We start from the raw sequence: 17,633 nt of genomic DNA, 5'->3' as shown, positions 1-17,633 counted from the left end.
TTTAGCATTCCAATCCCCCATGATGATAAGGACATCATTTTTTGGAAGAAGGTGTTAATTCTAGAAGGTGTTGTAGGCCTTCATAGAACTGGTCAACTTCAGCCTCTTCAGCATCAGTGGTTGGGGCATAGACTTGGACTACTGTGATGTTGAATGGTTTGCCTTGGATTCGAACTGAGATCATTCTGTCATTTTGGAGATTGTATCCTAGTACTGCTCTTCCTTCTCATTTATTGAGTATGAAGGCTACTCCATTTCTTCTGAGGGATTCTTGCCCACAGTAGTATACCTGATGGTCATCTGAATTAAATTCACCAATTCCTGTCCATTTTAGTTCACTGATTCCTAAGATGTCAATGTTCAGTCTTGTCATCTCGTTTGATCACATCTAGTTTGCCTTGATTCATGGATCTTACATTCCAGGTTCCTATGGAGTACAGATCTTTACAGCATCGGACTCTCCTTTCACCACCAGATACATCAGCAACTGAGTGTCCTTTCAGCTTTGACCCAGTTGCTTCATTCTTTCTGGTGGTACTAGTACTAGCCCTCTGCTCTTCCCCGGTAGGACACCTTCCGACCTGAGGGGCTCATCTTCCGGCATCATATCTTTTTGCCTTCTGGTACTGTCCATGGGGTTTCCATGGCAAAGATACTGGAGTGGGTTGCCATTTCCTTCTCCAGTGGATCACGTTTTGTCAGATCTCTGTGCTATGACCTGTCCATCTTGGCTGGCCCTGCACAGCATAGCTCATAGCTTCATTGAGCTACACAAGCCCCTTTGCCATGACAAGGCAGTGATCCATAAAGGGGAAAATTTACAAAATCAATATAAACTCAATACTATGCTTACAGTAAATATGAATTAAAATACAATATTAGCAGCAGAGCAATACAAAATCACAGTAACTTAATACAGTAATATTCATAATGTTAAATACTGAAATCCAATGACCCCCGCAATCCCATACATACCAGCACAGACTTGCTGAGAAAACACTCTTAGCACAAGCCTACCTCAGCGTTTTCCTTCCCAGCAGACAATACAGCAGAGAAAGGAATAGGGCCACTCTTGGGTCCTCGCTCAGAGGGCAGACCTGGTGTGACGTGGGTCCAGCTGACTCCCATTGAGCTGCCTCTCCCCCCTGGGGTAGAAATCTGCACTGGTCTGTGGAAAGTTAGATGCAGCTGTCCGGTGCGCGCACAACAGTGGCTCTTTCGTGGGCTGGCAGGAAATGCTGGTGGACCAGTGCCAGTCCACAGACCAGCGGTTGAAAAACACTGCTGAAAGCAGCCATTTGTTCTGCTTCTAAGCTCATGGTGTGAGGACCCTGGCAGAAGTACCCACCTGGCAACTCTTGTTCCTTCTATAAGCCTGTGAAACAGTTGCTGTAGGACTATATGGGAGCAAAAACATTCCCTGCTGAAAAACAGCAGGCAGTGATACAAAGTCCAGCTCCATCAGGGACAGCTGGGGCAATAAGGGCCTTGGTAGGGTGTCCAGCTCATTTGCAACAGGGAGAGTTTTTCTCAACCCCACAAAAATGAATACAGAAACTGCTGCATTCAGTTATATGGGGGTAGGAGGACAGGGATAGAGGAAGAGAAGCCAAAGAAGGGGGGGGGGAGAAGAAGTATGGAGAAGGAAGCAGGGAGGGAGGGAGGGAAGGTAGGTAGGTAGGTGGTGGAGGGAGAGGGAAAAAGAAGGAAGAGCCAAAGGTAGAAAGGAAAAGGGAGGAGAAACCAGAGAGACAAAAGGACAGGAAGGCAAATAAGCAAAAGAAGGAAATAAAGAAGATACAGAGAACAAAAGGAGGGAAGACTTAGAGAAACCAGAGTAGTTAGAAGGTGCATGTACAAGGTGCAGGTAAGCAGGAGCACTCCAACTTTTTTGTGATGCCCTGCCCCACATCAGTCTATTTATGGGGGCACTTGGGGCATTTTCTCAAAATGCCCAATGTGTCATGAGCCCAAAAGGGTCGGAGGACTTACAGTTTGTCTTGTACTGTCAGAATGTTGCCTGTTACAACCCATACTAAATGGTAATGGTTCCCCAATTTGTCTTTCCCAGCTCTGCTTGTTGATACCGTTTTTACTGTTAAATGTTATGAACTGGGCCTATCTGTTCTATCAGTGGGACACAAGGAAAAGCAGTCAGAAAAACTGCCAATTCAGCATTGTCCCATCTCTTACTTTCTTCCCTGTTATGTACCAGAGTATTTTACCACAAAGAAAGCAGGGGATATGATGGTATCAATCTTGGTACCAAAAGTACTTGATAGAGCCAATCTAAGACCTTGAAGCAAGGACTTTTGTCAACCATATTTTAAACGATACAATTCCAGACTGTTTCCTGTACTGATGCAGAATATCTTAACAATGCACATATTTTCTTTCTTTTAGACCAAATGCTTTATCTGTGGGATAGGTAATGATTACTTTGATACAGTTCCACATGGTTTTGAAACACACACTCTACAGGAGCACAACTTGGCCAATTATCTGTAAGTACTTTAATATTGCCAAGCATAACATCTTAAGGAGATAAAATGAAACAGTGTTTTGGAATGCAATTCTTCTGTAATTCATGATATTGTCAACTGTTATATATCAGATTGAAAACAAAGGAAGAAAGTGCATGTGTACTCCATAAACAGATAAGAGAGAGAAACCCTATAACCCACAAGCTGCCATTGGATATTTGGATAATTGGATATTTTTCAGCATGCATTTTCCATTTTGGGAGCATAATTATATTATTATTTAAATATTGGAACTGAAATACAATTCTTTGGAAAGAACATTTCCAAATTTCCAATTTAGGCATTCCAGAAATACTTAAATTTTATTGGACATAGTCATACTCAGATATTTAAAATTTCATTGAAAAATAGGCATGCTTTACTTTTTATAGAAAAAAAATAGGGTATGATCCTACAGCCAGAAGACACTGTGTACATGGTGTTAAGAAAAGCTCTGACCCTGGAAAAGTGCAGGAGAGCTGAAGAGGGGAGAAGTGAGACAGCACCATACTCTGAACAATCTTGGTGGTGCCTCAGCCACCTCTTCGGACAGACTGGAGGAAAACATTTGGAGGATGCCAATAATCCTCTGAATTTTGAGGATTACAGGCACCTATGTTGCATGGTACCACCCATCTACTAATGAGCTGCATCACACTTTAAATTCATAGTACTTTTTTGAGTACCGAACTGAAATTTGATCCTGTTTTCCTATCCTGGTGTGGAAAGAGTCTTTAAATCAGGGTATGTAAATATAGTGCAAATGAGCATTTGAGCACCTTTTTTTAGAGCTTGCATTGAACATTATTATATGTGCAGTCCTATTCCTTTTGAGGGAATGCAGGTGGCGCAGTGGTTTAAACTGCTGTGCTGCTGGGCTGGTAGATCGAAAGGTCACCGGTTTGAATCCGCCCAATGAGGTGAGTTCCCGTTGCTCCATCCCAGCTCCTGCTAACCTTGCAGTTCGAAAGCATGCAAATGCAAGTAGATAAAAAGGTACCACTTTGGTGGGCAGGTAACAGCGTTCCGTGCACTTTGGAGTTTAGTCATGCCGGCCACATGACCACGGAGACTGTCTGCGGACAAATGCTGGCTCCCTCGGCTCGGAAACAGAGATGAGCACCTCCCCCTAGAGTCAGGCATGCCTGGACTTAACGTCAAGGGGAAACCTTTACCTTTACCTTAATCCTTTTGAATCAACATACTGGTGCAATGCTATTTTTTACTCAATTTTTATATACACAACACTGTCTTCTTTAATGTTGAAAATAATATCTGTCTTACATATGCCATGTTTCCCCCCTTTATCTTAGATTTTTCCTGATGTATCTCATTAATAAGGATGAAACAGAACATACTGGACAGGTAAGTTAACAACAAGATTTTGAAGAAGGTAATATAGTTTCTGAAAAATGAAAATACCTTTATACAAATTGGTACTGTAATCTAGATTCCCAGTTCTCTAGTATGAGCTGCAGTGTGGGGAAACTCCCTGAAAATTAAGCAGGGATAAGCAGATAAAGCTTGCTAACTTTCAGAAAGGAGTTCAGGGATGGAACTGCCAGGAAATTGTGCTTGAAAGTTCCAGATTATTTGGGCAAGATGCTTTAAAGATCTCTTCATCTAAGTTTTCTTTTATGTCTTACAGGAATCTTATGTATGGAAAATGTACCAGGAAAGATGCTGGGAATTTTTCCCTGCTGGTGATTGCTTTCGAAAGCAGTATGAAGACCAACTCAACTAATTGGGGACCATCTCTTGAGAAACCATCCACACCTCTCCCAATTCCTTTGGGAACATCTATGAGATTTCCTGGATCTGCTAAGCAGTGTGCTGTTTGGAGCACCAAAGCGGTTTTTGATGACTCAGCTGCCCTTTTTTCTTCTGTGTTTGCTTTGAGAACAATAAGAACTCTGGAAAGAGAAGAAAATAAAATCCCACACAACAGATCCCCATACATGAACGTGTAGAACAAAAAGAGACTCAAGACAGCTTTTTTTTCTCCCTCTGAGACTGCCTGATGACTCCCTTGAACCAGGAGAAAACACATGGGATACCATGATAGCCACATTCATTCAATCTATTTATTTCATCATCCTGGAAGGAACTCTGTAGTTCACAGAGTGCTGTAAAGGATTTTTGTGGACACTAAGTTGTGGGGAAATAGTGCCTTACTATATGTAGGTTGAGCTATGCAGAAGATGAGTGCATGATGACATCTTATATTTTCTTTATTTGTCCTCTTTTTCCTCCCAGTTAATATTTATTTTGTCTTCTGGAGGGACTTGGGAGGGCTTTGGCTGTGCACATCTTTTTAATAAGACTATGGCGTGTCTCAGGATAAAAAGTATTTTTTTTCTCATTAAGCTAAATTCACAGGTATCTTCCTCTTTATCTCTTACACTTATTTTGGTAATGCTCTGATGCAGCACTGCGACTTTATGAAATCTTTGTATGAAAAACATAAAGACTGCAGAAAAAACTTTAAAAAGAGTTATTTCATTGCATGTTTATTATGCAAGTTTAAACAACAAAAAAGCAACCTTCTGAAGTAAGTTGATCAACATGAGAAAACATTCATGATAATATTCATAGTAATAAAGTGTTGTGGGCTTTATTGTACATTCGGAAACAGTGTCATCAACCCACTATGTATATGTTATGAACTTGCCAGTAGTTTTGATTTAATTTCTATTTCTGTTATGTTTTCTTTTGGTTCATTTTGTCATTTGTGATCATTAGTGGAATTAAAGATTTTCTTAAATCAATTTTTAAAATCAAAGGTGAAGCAATATCCATTCAGGGATTTCGTTAGTTGCATCATGAAACACCAATGACGTGCACATCACTCCGTTTGAGTCCTTTTTGATTGTAATGCCAGTCTTTACAAATAAAAGGAGAGATTTGGAATGGAAGCAAAGCGGTCTTCTAAGTTGTTAATTTAGAAAAAAAAATCTTTATTTTTTCTCTGAAATTGTATTGAAACAATTATCTTCCTAACATCACAGTTGTTCCTTCTTTTCTCAATTTCGGCCTCATCACCACTTTAAAAACATTGTATTGATTACTCTCACTTAGGATAGACTAAGGTTTCTGATACATATTTTAGTTTCTAAGTGCTACAAGATTCTTCTTGTAAGTGTATTACACTACATCTTCCATCTGAGGTACTGTAACACCTCATTAACTGAACACTTAGACCACAACTTATATGATGATACAGGATGATCAATCTGTGGCCTTCAAGATATCTGAATACAGTAGTACCTCGGCTCACGAATGCCTCAGTTCACAACCTAATCAGGTTGTGAACAAAAATTTCATTAAAAAATTGATGCAGGTTGTAAACTCCGCATTGGGTGGCAACCACAATCGCGGCCATCTCTCCCTCAACCCTGAGTGGGGAGATGGCCACAATCGTGCTGGGGGCTGGGGGGGGGGAGATGGGTGAGATCGCACCCGTCTTTCCTGCACGAGCATGCCCATGATTGCACCCATCTTTCCTGCACGAGTGCAACCGCAATTTCAGCCATCTCCCCCCACCAACATAATCACGCCCATCTCTACCCCCCGTGCACCCACATTCGTGCCCGTCTCCCCCCCCCCAGCGCGCCCGTGATCGCGCCCATCTCCCCCCAGCGCGCCGGGATGATGGGTGTGTGCAGGGATGTCGGGCATGGGTCATGCTGGGGTGGGGTGGGAAGATGGCCGCACTTATGCTCAGGGTGAGGCGGTAAGATGGCCGTGATCTTTGTTGTTCTTTGTCACTTTGCTTTACATTTTTCTGATTTAAAAAAAAAAAAAAAGTTGCAGAACGGATTAACCTTATTTACGTTGAACCTTATGGGGAAATTTAACTTGGCTCACGACCAATTTGGGTCACGACCAGAGTCCTGGAATGGATTAAGTTTGTGAGCCACTGTACATTTAACATCAACCCTGACCACTGGTTATGCAGATTGGGGCTCATGGAAGCTGGACTCCAACAACAACCGAAGACCCACAGGTTTCCTACTCCTGCTATAATCAATTTTGTAGTCTTTAACTTGCTACAGTTCTTTTTAGGAACAAACTGAAATGGTATCCAGTTGTGCACTTTTTATCATGTAGTCAGTTATTCAACTTGTTCACTGTAGGTTTGCACATGGTCATCTCTGAATCACTTAATCCTAAATTTTCCCTTTCTTTAACCCCCCAATTGCACAAAATTGCCTGGGAAGTTTTATCTTCTATTATACCTCTCAAAAATCAGATGCAGGAAACAGTGGAATAAAAGAAAATCTACTGTAACTTTTATAGGTTTTTGAATCTAGTTATCTTGTATAGAACTGTAACTGCCATCCTATCTTCTTTCTTTGTGATAAAATATTCTGGTATTTAAAAAGGAAGATAGTGAGAGACAGGACAATGCTGAATTGTCGATTTTCCTTACTGCTTTTTCTCCTTGTGTCCCCTTCCAGAATATGTAAGTTCAGGATCAGGCACCTGTTCTGCATCCTCTGTTATGAAGACAGATTTTCACTGTGCATACTGCTAGAGCCAGTTTTCACACATTTCCAAGTGTGGTGGTAATAATACATAAATATATAAATAAAACCAAAAAGTTTACCTGCAGAAATAAGCAGTGAACAAAAGGCTGAAATATACATCAGTGCCTGAACAGCGAGGCAGTGTTCAATCCACATGGCAGCTGTGAAATGTGCATGAAACATCTTACTATTCAAATGAATTTTCTTCACATATCCACTCCCAGAAAGTGTGTTGTGAATACTTATATATGACGATAGGCTCTTACTGAAGCAATTTAAAACAGCAGCTACACTGTCCCCTGTCATTGTGGAGGGGTTCTAGCTATACATCTTTTGGTAGAGCAGATGTCAGGAACTACATAGATGACATCTATGAGAAAGTACCCTTTTGCCTTGTTTAGGACTGGGTTCAGCAATCTAAACTATTAAGCAATTTTCTTATTTTACACCTTTCCTTCTTTATAGGGCTCAAGGTAGTACAAGACTGGGTTCTGGAAAAATTCAACTCCACAGTCACCCTTATTTCATTGAGATGGAGGCTGAATACTTCCTCTTAACTCCTACCTGATTCCCCGCTCCAGAGAGCTGCAAGAACATGGATCTACCCTGCTGCCCTCTGCCCATCCCCAAAATTTAAATGGCAGTAACACTGAAATTAAGATAAGATACCACTTTGTAACTAGAATGCCCTTTAAAAGGGCTGTTCCTTGTTTATTCATTCTAAAATTCCATTTAAGTTACTCTTTAAAATTCTGCAATTACAGTGTACTGTTGACTTTTGCTGTTAAATTACTCAAACTAAACATTTCCTTTATACCTGAATAAGTCTTTCCTTAATTAGCTCAAAGACATCTGGCACAACTCTCACATCCTTCTAAGACTAATTATTTTCATTTCTATATGATCTTGAAAAGATTTATAGCTTAGATTATCTTCCAGGCTTTTGGTTTCCAGGTTACAGCATATCTTATAATACATTCATTTCATACCTAATAAAAATCAAAGTATTATTTCATAGAAGCCAGTATTTTATCTGTGATGGTCAGGAACAAACTAATTATTGAAGTGTAAGCTATCTTAATACTTTAAACAGATTATGATAAGATTGACTTCACTTGTAAGTGAAATTTTGTGTGAAAATAATTGAGAAACAAGTGTGGCCAGTGTAATAGTGCCTAACTTCACCAGAGGTAGAAAGCCTATCAGAAGCCATTTTTCCAGTAGTTTTTATGATCAATCATTTGCCAAAATGATTGATGCAATTGCCCAAAGGGCAAATGCTATTTTGGGATGCATTAACAGAAGTATTACTTCCAAATCACAAGAAGTAGTTGTTCTTCTATACTCCGCACTAGTCAGACCTCACCTGGGATAGTGTGTTCAGTTCTGGGCACCAAGATTTAAGAAAGATGCAGGTAAATTAGAAAGGGTCCAGTGGAGGGCGACAAAAATGATCCAGGGTTTGGAAACGCTGCCCTATGAGGAGAGGCTGAAGGAACTGGGCATGTTCAGCCTGGAGAAGAGGAGGGGGGACATGATAGCCCTCTATAAGTACCTCAAAGGGCGTCACAAAGAGAAAGGTCAAGATCTCTTGCTAATGCCAGAATGCAGGACACAGAATAATCAATTCAAGTTGCAGCAAGCCAGATTCAGGCTGGACACCAGGAAAAGCTTCCTCGTAGTCAGAGCAATACAACAGTGGAACCAGCTGCCTAGAGAGGTGGTGGGTGCTCCCAGACTGAAGACATTCAAAAAGAACCTGGACAGCCATCTGAGTGGGATGGTGTAAAGTAGTGTCCTGCAACAGCAGGGGGTTGGACTCGATGGCCTTCATGGCCCCTTCCAACTCTTCTATGATTCTATGATCTATGCTACTCCACAAAAGCATTCATTTAAGTAGCAGATTGGTAACCACCCAGCTCTGATCTAAGCACCAAAAAGTTCAAAAACACTCTGTCACAAGATTAACAGTCATGAGTTCTTTGCCCAGTTGAATCATGGAGTAATGACTCATGGAAACCCTTTTCCATGTTGCCTCACCAGAAACCCTCAGGATTGATATCTCCTGCCTGAGGGTGGGGGGATCTGCTAGGTTCTTGCCAAGAACCAGGTGTGTTTGTTCATCCAGAATATGCAGCTGGGCTCACGATAGATGCAATGTTTTTAACATAACCCTCAACAATACTGGCAAAAAGCAGGCACTGGAAATATGATGCATTACTTTAAAAAGTCAGTTCCATGGCCTCCTGATAAGCTGTCTGACTTGCTGAAAACTTGAGCAAGAATAAATCTGTCTATCCAGAACTCTGTTCCTAGATTTCTGTTTAGCAGGAGATGAATCTTCAGAAAAATGGATGTATGAAGGGCCACAAATAATCAAAAGAAAGAAGTAATAGATACAAAATTGTGACTCACTAACAAAAGCATTCTATCCTAAAATAACAGTGTTAGGGAATATTTAATGCAGCAAAGACTTATATACAGTAACCACCATCAACATGTATTATGCTTCACAATAAACATGTAGCTTTTCCTGTATATGCAATGTTTTATGCTTGAAGCAGTCCTTATTCCCCTGCGTACATATGCAGATTCTGTAAGTATCAAAAATTAACTATCAATGTAGCCCTCCATGAAAGTAATTGATGGTATCTTCCTTTGCTTCTCACAAGACTGTTGCCTGAGCCAAGATGAACTTAGCGAGAAATATATTTTTGCTAACAACATTTACTCAAACTATTCAGGCATGAAATCCAGACATTCCAATTGGATTCAGAAGATATCTCACACACAAAAGTATGACTTCGGCACTTCATAAATATTCAGAGCATTACAGTGTCATGTGTCCCATTCTTGAGTCTAGCAATACTGAGCAAGTACTGAGCAACAAGTAATCAAAATTAAATTCTGAAAAATCACTGGAAGAAACCAGAGCAAGGCATAAAATGAAAATAAGAGTTTTATATAAGGACTTTTACATGAGAGTTAGCAGAATGTAGAACTAAGGAATGCTAAAAGCTAGAAGGGTTCCAGCAACACAATAGCAAATGGGCAAAGGCACATTAAAAAAAGTCCAGTTATATTAAGGATGAAAAACATTTAAAACAATTTTTTGTCTTGAAAGTGGCAGAAATAATCAAGGCCGATTTACATTAAACCCTCATATACTGATAGGCTAGGGTGGGTACGGGGGCCTTATAACCTATAAGAAAACCCACTGATGTGGCAATGGTATGATTGCATCTTTAATGTTCTACTTGTTGACATTCTGCTTTAGGATGTGACTATAAAAGTGTCGAACAATTGACATCATTAGAGAAATACCCTGTTTATCTCACTGCACACTACAAGCAGGTTCAAGCAGCATGCTGTGGCTGCCACACTGCATATGCAATGCTACTCAGAGGTAGTATTCTCATGCAAACCTGGCCGAATGTGGATTATTCAAGGGCTTAAACAACCCTCATCTGAGGAAGGATTAGTAGGATTTTCATTAACATCGTCACTTCCCTGTCACTTACTGATTAAAACTGCCAACTCATTTTTTCTTCTGGAAAAAGCAGGTTGCTTACCTGTAACTGATGTTCTTCGAGTAGCCATCTATGCATCACACATATGGGCACTGCGCCTGCGCAGTGCCTAGGCTGGAAGATTAGAAAGCTAACGGTTTGGCGGAAAAACTCCGCTCCCCTCCCCCCAGTGGTATAAATAGAGCGGAGTGTCTGCCATTTTGCTCAGTCTTGAAGACCGAACGTTCGCCCCCTAACGGCTGTAATGATATTACAATAAGCATGATCATCATCGGTACCCTAAGTACTTAGACACAGTACCGATGAATAACATTTCCACTCACCGACACCGAGTGGGGCCGGCAGGTGGGTTGTGTGAATGCACAGATGGCCACTCGAAGAATATCAGTTACAGGTAAGCAACCTGCTTTTCTTTGTCGTGGTCTCTGTGCATCACACATATGGGTGATTAGCAAGCTTACCAGACTCGGAGGAGGGAGGTGTTGTCAACGAAGAACAGATGAGAGAACTGCCCTGCCAAAAGAGCAGTCCTGTCTGGCACGGACATCTAGCCGATAATGCTTGGCAAAAGTACATGGAGCAGCCCATGTTGCTGCTCTGCAGATATCTTGAAGCAGAACTCCCGTGGCAAAGGCAGACGAAGTCACTACTGCTCACATAGAATGACCTCTTGGAAATACAGGCAAGTCCATTTTTGCTAGCTGATACGCCAAGACAATAGTTTCGACGATCCATTTAGAAAGTCTCTGAGATGTGACTGGGGATCCTTTGTCATATTCTGCATACTTGAAAAAAAGTCTATTAGAGTGACGGAAGGACTCTGTACGGGATCTGTAAAAAGCCAAGCAGCGTCTAACATTGAGAGCGTGAAGAGACCTCTCAATTGGATTCAAGGGTGATGGAAAAAACGCAGGCAGAACAATCTCTTGGCTCATATGGAACAGTGTAGCCACCTTAGGCAAGAATGAAGAATCCATCCAAAGAATGACCTTTTCTTTGTGAAAATTCAGATACGGCTGATCTATTCGAAGAGCGCAAAGTTTGCTAGCTCTCCAAGCTGATGTGACTGCAATAAAGAAGGCTGTCTTCCAAGACAGTAGACGAAGGTCAACAGTCGCCAGGGGTTCAAATGGGGGTTTTGTAAGTGCTTGGAGCACTACAGAAAGGCTCCATGTTGGCATAACAGGGCGCATAGAAGGATGCAAATTATGTAATCCTCTAATGAAGTGCCGAACCAAAGGTTGAGAGAAAACTGAATAGTGCCCCGATAGTGCGATATGGCAGCTGCGTATACTTTAATGGAGGATGGTTTAAGTCCCGAATGGTACAGTTGTAGAAGGAAACGCAATATATTCTCAATCGAAGCCATCCGAGGATTGAATGAATGGCATTCAGCAAAGGATGAGAATCTTTTCCATTTTGCCACATAGGACTGCTGGGTGGATGGTCTCAAAGCAGACTCGAGAATCGCCTGAATATCAGGATCTAAAGCTGTCAGTACCGAAGCATCTTTCATCGAATTCGAAGGAGGAGCACTCTGTACAGTTCATCGGATTGAGTTGTCCTGTACTTGAGAAGACGTCGGTGGGGAGTCTCTAATCTCTCCGTCAGAAATAGACTCCCTAAGTGGCTCCTCTGGTTGTTGAGGAGGCACGCTCAGGCCTGATAGGCTGCCTGGGGGATCCAGGCGGGGTCACCTGCATTGCAGATTGCAGGGCCGGTCCCGAGGGAGTCGGTACCACGGTGGCGGTCGGTACCGAGAAGCCCGATGAACCTGAACCACGCTGTTTGGGGCGGTTGGGATTTTTGCCTTTACGGGCGGTCTTGTCTGCCTTTTCCTTTCTCGGCTTCTTATGCGCAGATGGCTTGTCTGAGCCAGTATGTTTGCGCTTTTCTCGCTTCTTAGCTGGAGAAGAAGGGAGCTGCTGGGCCTCCATAGAGGTGGCACCTTTGTCCAAAGGACACTGTGGAGGAGCAGTTGAAGCCGGAGCAGAGCACTTCAGAGGTGCGCCAGTGGCAGAGGCGGAGCGCTGAGAGGGCGCAGCCGAGGAGGAGCCAGGCCTTAAGACCAGTTGATCAGATTGCATCAAGGCCTGGTCCCATAAGAGCTTGTGGAGACGATTCTTCCTATTCTTTCTAGCTTGCTTGGTAAAGGCCAAGCAATGGCCGCACTTATCGGTTCTATGCCCCTCGCCAAGGCAGAGGAGGCATAGGTCATGTGGATCCGCGGGCGATATTCTGGATCTGCACTCATTTGCGGAATGCCGCTCGCTGCGCCATCGCAAAAAATAGAAAAGAGAAAATAGTGCAGAGGGTAAGATAATATTTTTTTGTTTCTTGTTTTTTTTATAGGAACGAAGAAAAGAAAGACGGATAAGAGCAAAAAACTTGGAGTATAAGAAGACAGGAACAAGATATAGAGCAAAAATGTAAAAAGAACAGTAAGCACGAGGATCTAAGTGAGAGACGAACAGGCTCGAGGCACAGTGAACGGCAGTCACAAAGACTGAGCAAAATGGCAGACACTCTGCTCTATTTATACCACTGGGGGGAGGGGAGCGGAATTTTCCCACCAAACCGTTAGCTTTCTAATCTTCCGGCCTAGGCACTGCACAGGCGCAGCACCCATATGTGTGATGCACAGAGGCCACGACGAAGAACAGTAAAACCTGAAGTATTCCTTGGAGTCTGTTTGCAGCCACGTCAATATCTGAATTCTGCTGTAATCAAATTATGCTTTTAATAGGTTCATTTTAAATGTTCAATCCTCTTTTTAGTCTTTGACATCTAAATACTCGACCAAATGAAAGTAGGATAATGGACTAATAAGAGATATCCCAGTTTCATATGCTTAATTGGATACTGCAGTTAAGAGGTCATGATCCATAAAAATCACAATTTAATGAGTTGTGCCTATCTTCATGAAAAAGTTTTGAAAAGCTGATTAGAGTTGAATTTGTACACTGTAAGATTCTCAAGATCTTCCTAAAAATTGAAACAGTATATGGCTAAGACTGTTTTTTGCAGCTATGCCTACTTTTACTTCCTTCAGCAAGATGGATTCCAACAGGATCTATCAAGATTTGTCATCCCAAGGATACAAGTCATTCTTCTATTTTTTAAATTAGGGATGTCATGGTAAACCTTAGTTTTTCTTAACACTTCAACTATTAAGGTTAAGAATCTCTGGCAAGCCTTATGTCCAATATTTTCCAATTAAAATTCAAGTGAGGAAAATTATTGGTGGCTCTTTGAATAAAATCAGATGCAGAACACTGCACTTAAAATCAAAGTTGTAAATAAAGAGACAGAGGAGGAGACAGAGGACCCAAAGGAGGGCCTTCTCTGTGGTAGCGCTCTGACTATGGAATGCACTCCCCAGAGAGGTCCGCCTGGCGCTGTCATTATATGTTTTTCGGCGCCATGTTAAGACCTTTTTATTTAATCAATATTTTAATATGTTTTAATATTGAATTTTATTATTGTATTTTATTACTTTGCAGCCAGAGTGCATCGTCAATTTATTTATGCTGTTAGCCGTCCAGGGACATTAGCAATTGGACGGCATACAAATTTTATAAATAAATGAATAAAATGCTGCAGAAAGTAGTATCCCACTCAGTACCTTGAACTAACACTTGGAAAAGCCAATGCAAAGAGGAATTGAGACAAGATTTCATATCCACTCAGGCAACAGATATGGGCAGGAAGTTTGCCATTTTCACTATTACTCTTTGCAACCTTGGCATGAACAGTAGACACGTAAAATGTCAATGTGTATATATACCCTCTGTCCACCATAATGCACATATATTTGCACAACTCTATAAGCATTAATAAAGCATGTTCATCATGCTAAGAAAAGAAGAAAAGAAACAGCTATTTGGAACAGATCTGAAATATTATGTGAGTTTTTCATAGATACCTCAATAAAGTAGAAATTGCTATTATTAATAGAGTTGGTCTTGAATATTTCTTCTTTAACACGTATCATCATTGTAGATGAACTGCATTAACATGAAACTTACAAATGCTTTAAGTGTGGACTATATCCTCCGCCCCCTGCCCCCTCACACACTACACAGAGCAATGTCAGAAGTCAAACTCAATAAGCAAAACCACAAATCAAATACCTCTAGGTTGCCAGACTGCTTGATTTAGGCCATGTCACACCCAAAGGTTGCTTCTTCAGGGATATCTATGTCTCTGCTCATTACTACTGCACACAGAATGGCCTTGAACAGGTCACTCAAACTAGGTCATTGCACAGAGAGTGCAAGTTAGTTATGTTCTAACCCTCTGAGAATAACCGGAATAAAAGAAAACTAAATAAGACATTTCCAGCCATCCCATCATGATTTATCCTCACATGTAGCAGTACTATGGGATGGGGGAGCAGGGTCACCCGTAATCTTGCAATTCAGAGGCACCTCTGAATCCCATCCTCTAGAACAGAGTTAAGAGGAAATGTAAGTATTGTAAATAGGAAGCCAAATATCCTTGGTTTACAGCCTCATAAACAAAGGGAAACAAAAGCACAGCTAGTAATACAGAGCATAGATTTGTACAGATTTTGCCTGATTTGCAATGTTCTTTTTAGTCCAGGTTAGAATGCCACTCAGTAGGAAGAAACCAGGACCAGGTGTCTTCACATGACACCTAAACCAGAAAAGAATCTGCTGATTCCAGCCTTTAAGAGAATCTAGACTAAATGATCACTGTAACTAGTTTCTACCTTTAAAAACTGGCTGCCATAAGTTCACCCCTTTTGTTGCTACATATCTAAATACACTTTGATACAACCTACTCCCTCAAGCGTATGGCTCAACCACAACTTCACCTAAGTCAGTGACTGAGTAAGGAGCACATTAGTAAGAGAAGCGACTAAGAGGCCAATAGTTTCTCTGAAAGAGCTGCACAGATCTGCAGCTGAGATTAAAGAAATATTCTATGGGACAGTTATCATGTGGATGCTCTTCTATGAGCTTCATAGAAGAATGTTAAGAAGAAAGGCATTGCTAAAGCAAACACATATCAAAGCCAATTTAGAGTCTGCAAAATGGCATGTGGTGCAAAGAGAAAACGTATGAAAAATGTGTCTCACGTGATGAGACCAAAATAGAAGATTCTGGCCTTGCCATAAAAACCTGTGCGTGACACAAAGCTGAAACTGCTCATTGTCTGAGAAACCCCATCCCAGTGATGAAGCATGGTGGAAGCTGCATCACACAGTGGAATGCCTTTTCCTAAGCACAGATGGGGAAACTGGTCAGGACTGATGACAACTTGGATGGAGTCAAATACAAGGTCATTCTATAGGAAAACCTATTTCAGTCTGCAATTGAGTTAAGCCTGGGACAGAAGTTCAGCAGAACAATGACCCTAAATACACAGCCAAAATAACACTGGAGTGCTTTAAAAGTGTAAGAATAGTCCAGTCCAACTTCAGCTTGTAAAGAGTAAAAACGTTAAAACAGGTTGAATACTTCTGCAAGGCTCGGTTATCTGAGACACAAAGAAGAAATGCATCTTCCAAGAAAAACTGAGTTGCTGCCAAGCCAGTAACTGAAACTGCCCCATCTGTAGTGCACTGCAGAACCTACCAGTACATAATGTCATCACAGACTGGCCTGATTCACATGCTCACCACCACTGACAAAAGGCATGGCGATTTGTTTAAGCCATGATGCATGCAATTCACTATTTCCCTAATTATCCATCTGGATAATGTTTCCCGATGTTGGACATCTAACTTTGAAGAAGGATGTAGAAGTTGCCATGGGGGCTGGGGGAAAGGATCCAAGACTGAATATCAAGGGGTTGGATACCTTCCCAGGAACCACAGGAGTGCTGATGAATAATAAATAAGATAGTAAATATAATGCAGGATGCCTAAATAGAGCAACTAAAATGCAGAATGCAATTAATCAAAGGTACATCCCAAAGTCTAAGCAGGACTGTGTTAATTCTTTGAAATAACAAAGAAGCATGTATAAAATACCAACCAAATAAGCTCTCTAAATAATGGACCTTTAAGGTTTCAAGGCCATTTGAATTAATTTTATGAACTTACTTCTACTTCTATCCTCTAATCAGCACACAAACTGGAATACTGAGTGTGTTCTGGAATTGCAAAATGTATACAGAAGATTATGGTGGCCAATAAATCAGTACATGTGTTCTTCTGGGGCTTGTTATACCACATCGTAAGTTCTAAAACCAAGGATTTAGTTCATCTCACAGTCATTCTAATTAACGCACTGTTACTGAAATGATACTTATTAACATTTGGCCAAAATCCAAATAAATAAGCAAGTCCTAAGCACACACAAAATGTACCACCTGCTGCTTTCAGTTTCAGTAAATACACCTTTCCCATTTCTCAGTAAAAACCTCCCAATTCTAAACAATCCAGCAAATAGCTCTCTTTTTCATTAACAGGTTTGTTGCTTCAGCTTACACAGCTGTGAAGAATGAACATCATCCAGGGCAGTAAAGATCATTCAATATGAAGAGGATGCGAGTCTCAGTAATGGAATAACTTGCCTAGTGCCCTTTTAAAGATGAACAGAATTTCATTTTGGAAGATCTGTGTGCCTGCTTAGTCAGTCATTTGCAACTACTTGTGTATGTAGGAGTCAATGTCACCTCTGGATTATTCCTTTTTCTAATCAACTAAGTGTGTTTGTGTCTAGTTTCAGATCCCTCTGGGATATCTAGAATAAACAGTTTTTACAAGTTCAGTAGTTTTCAGCTCACTTTCTTCCACAGAATCTTATGGTCTCTGGCCTGGAGTGTTCTTAGTATCATAGGATAATTTGGATTTCCTGTTCTGAGGCTGTAGATATTTGTACAGCCTCGAGATGGGGAATCCATTGCATCCCACCCACTCACAACTGCTGTAGAAAGAAACATAGAAACAACAGAAACAGAACGAATCAGAAGGGGCCTCCTAGGCCATCTAGTCTGACCCCTGGCTCCACTCATGAAATACCTACTATGTGCATGGCCAGCCTATCCTTGAATGGCCTCACCAATGGGGCTTCAACCAC

General features: G+C 41.2%; 1 protein-coding gene across 10 annotated transcripts in view; it reads left to right on the top strand.

Annotated features, from left to right (window-relative positions):
• RYR2 (ryanodine receptor 2) overlaps window positions 1-5,437 on the top strand; it is a 373,600-nt gene extending 368,163 nt beyond the window's left edge. For all 10 annotated transcript variants that reach the window (XM_044419812.1, XM_044419847.1, XM_044419795.1 and 7 more), the window contains 3 exons: window positions 2,404-2,504; window positions 3,836-3,887; window positions 4,171-5,437. In XM_044419812.1, coding sequence (XP_044275747.1) covers window positions 2,404-2,504; window positions 3,836-3,887; window positions 4,171-4,266 — 249 coding nt within the window. In that variant the 3' untranslated portion in view covers window positions 4,267-5,437. The remainder of the gene's footprint in view (window positions 1-2,403; window positions 2,505-3,835; window positions 3,888-4,170) is intronic.
• The last annotated feature ends 12,196 nt before the right edge of the window (window positions 5,438-17,633 follow it).

Source organism: Varanus komodoensis, unplaced genomic scaffold (genome assembly GCF_004798865.1).
Source record: "Varanus komodoensis strain SLA01 unplaced genomic scaffold, ASM479886v1 scaffold1, whole genome shotgun sequence".
NCBI lineage: Eukaryota > Metazoa > Chordata > Lepidosauria > Squamata > Varanidae > Varanus > Varanus komodoensis.
The sequence above is the reverse complement of the archived record's forward strand: the minus strand, read 5'-3'. Positions and strand labels throughout refer to the sequence as shown.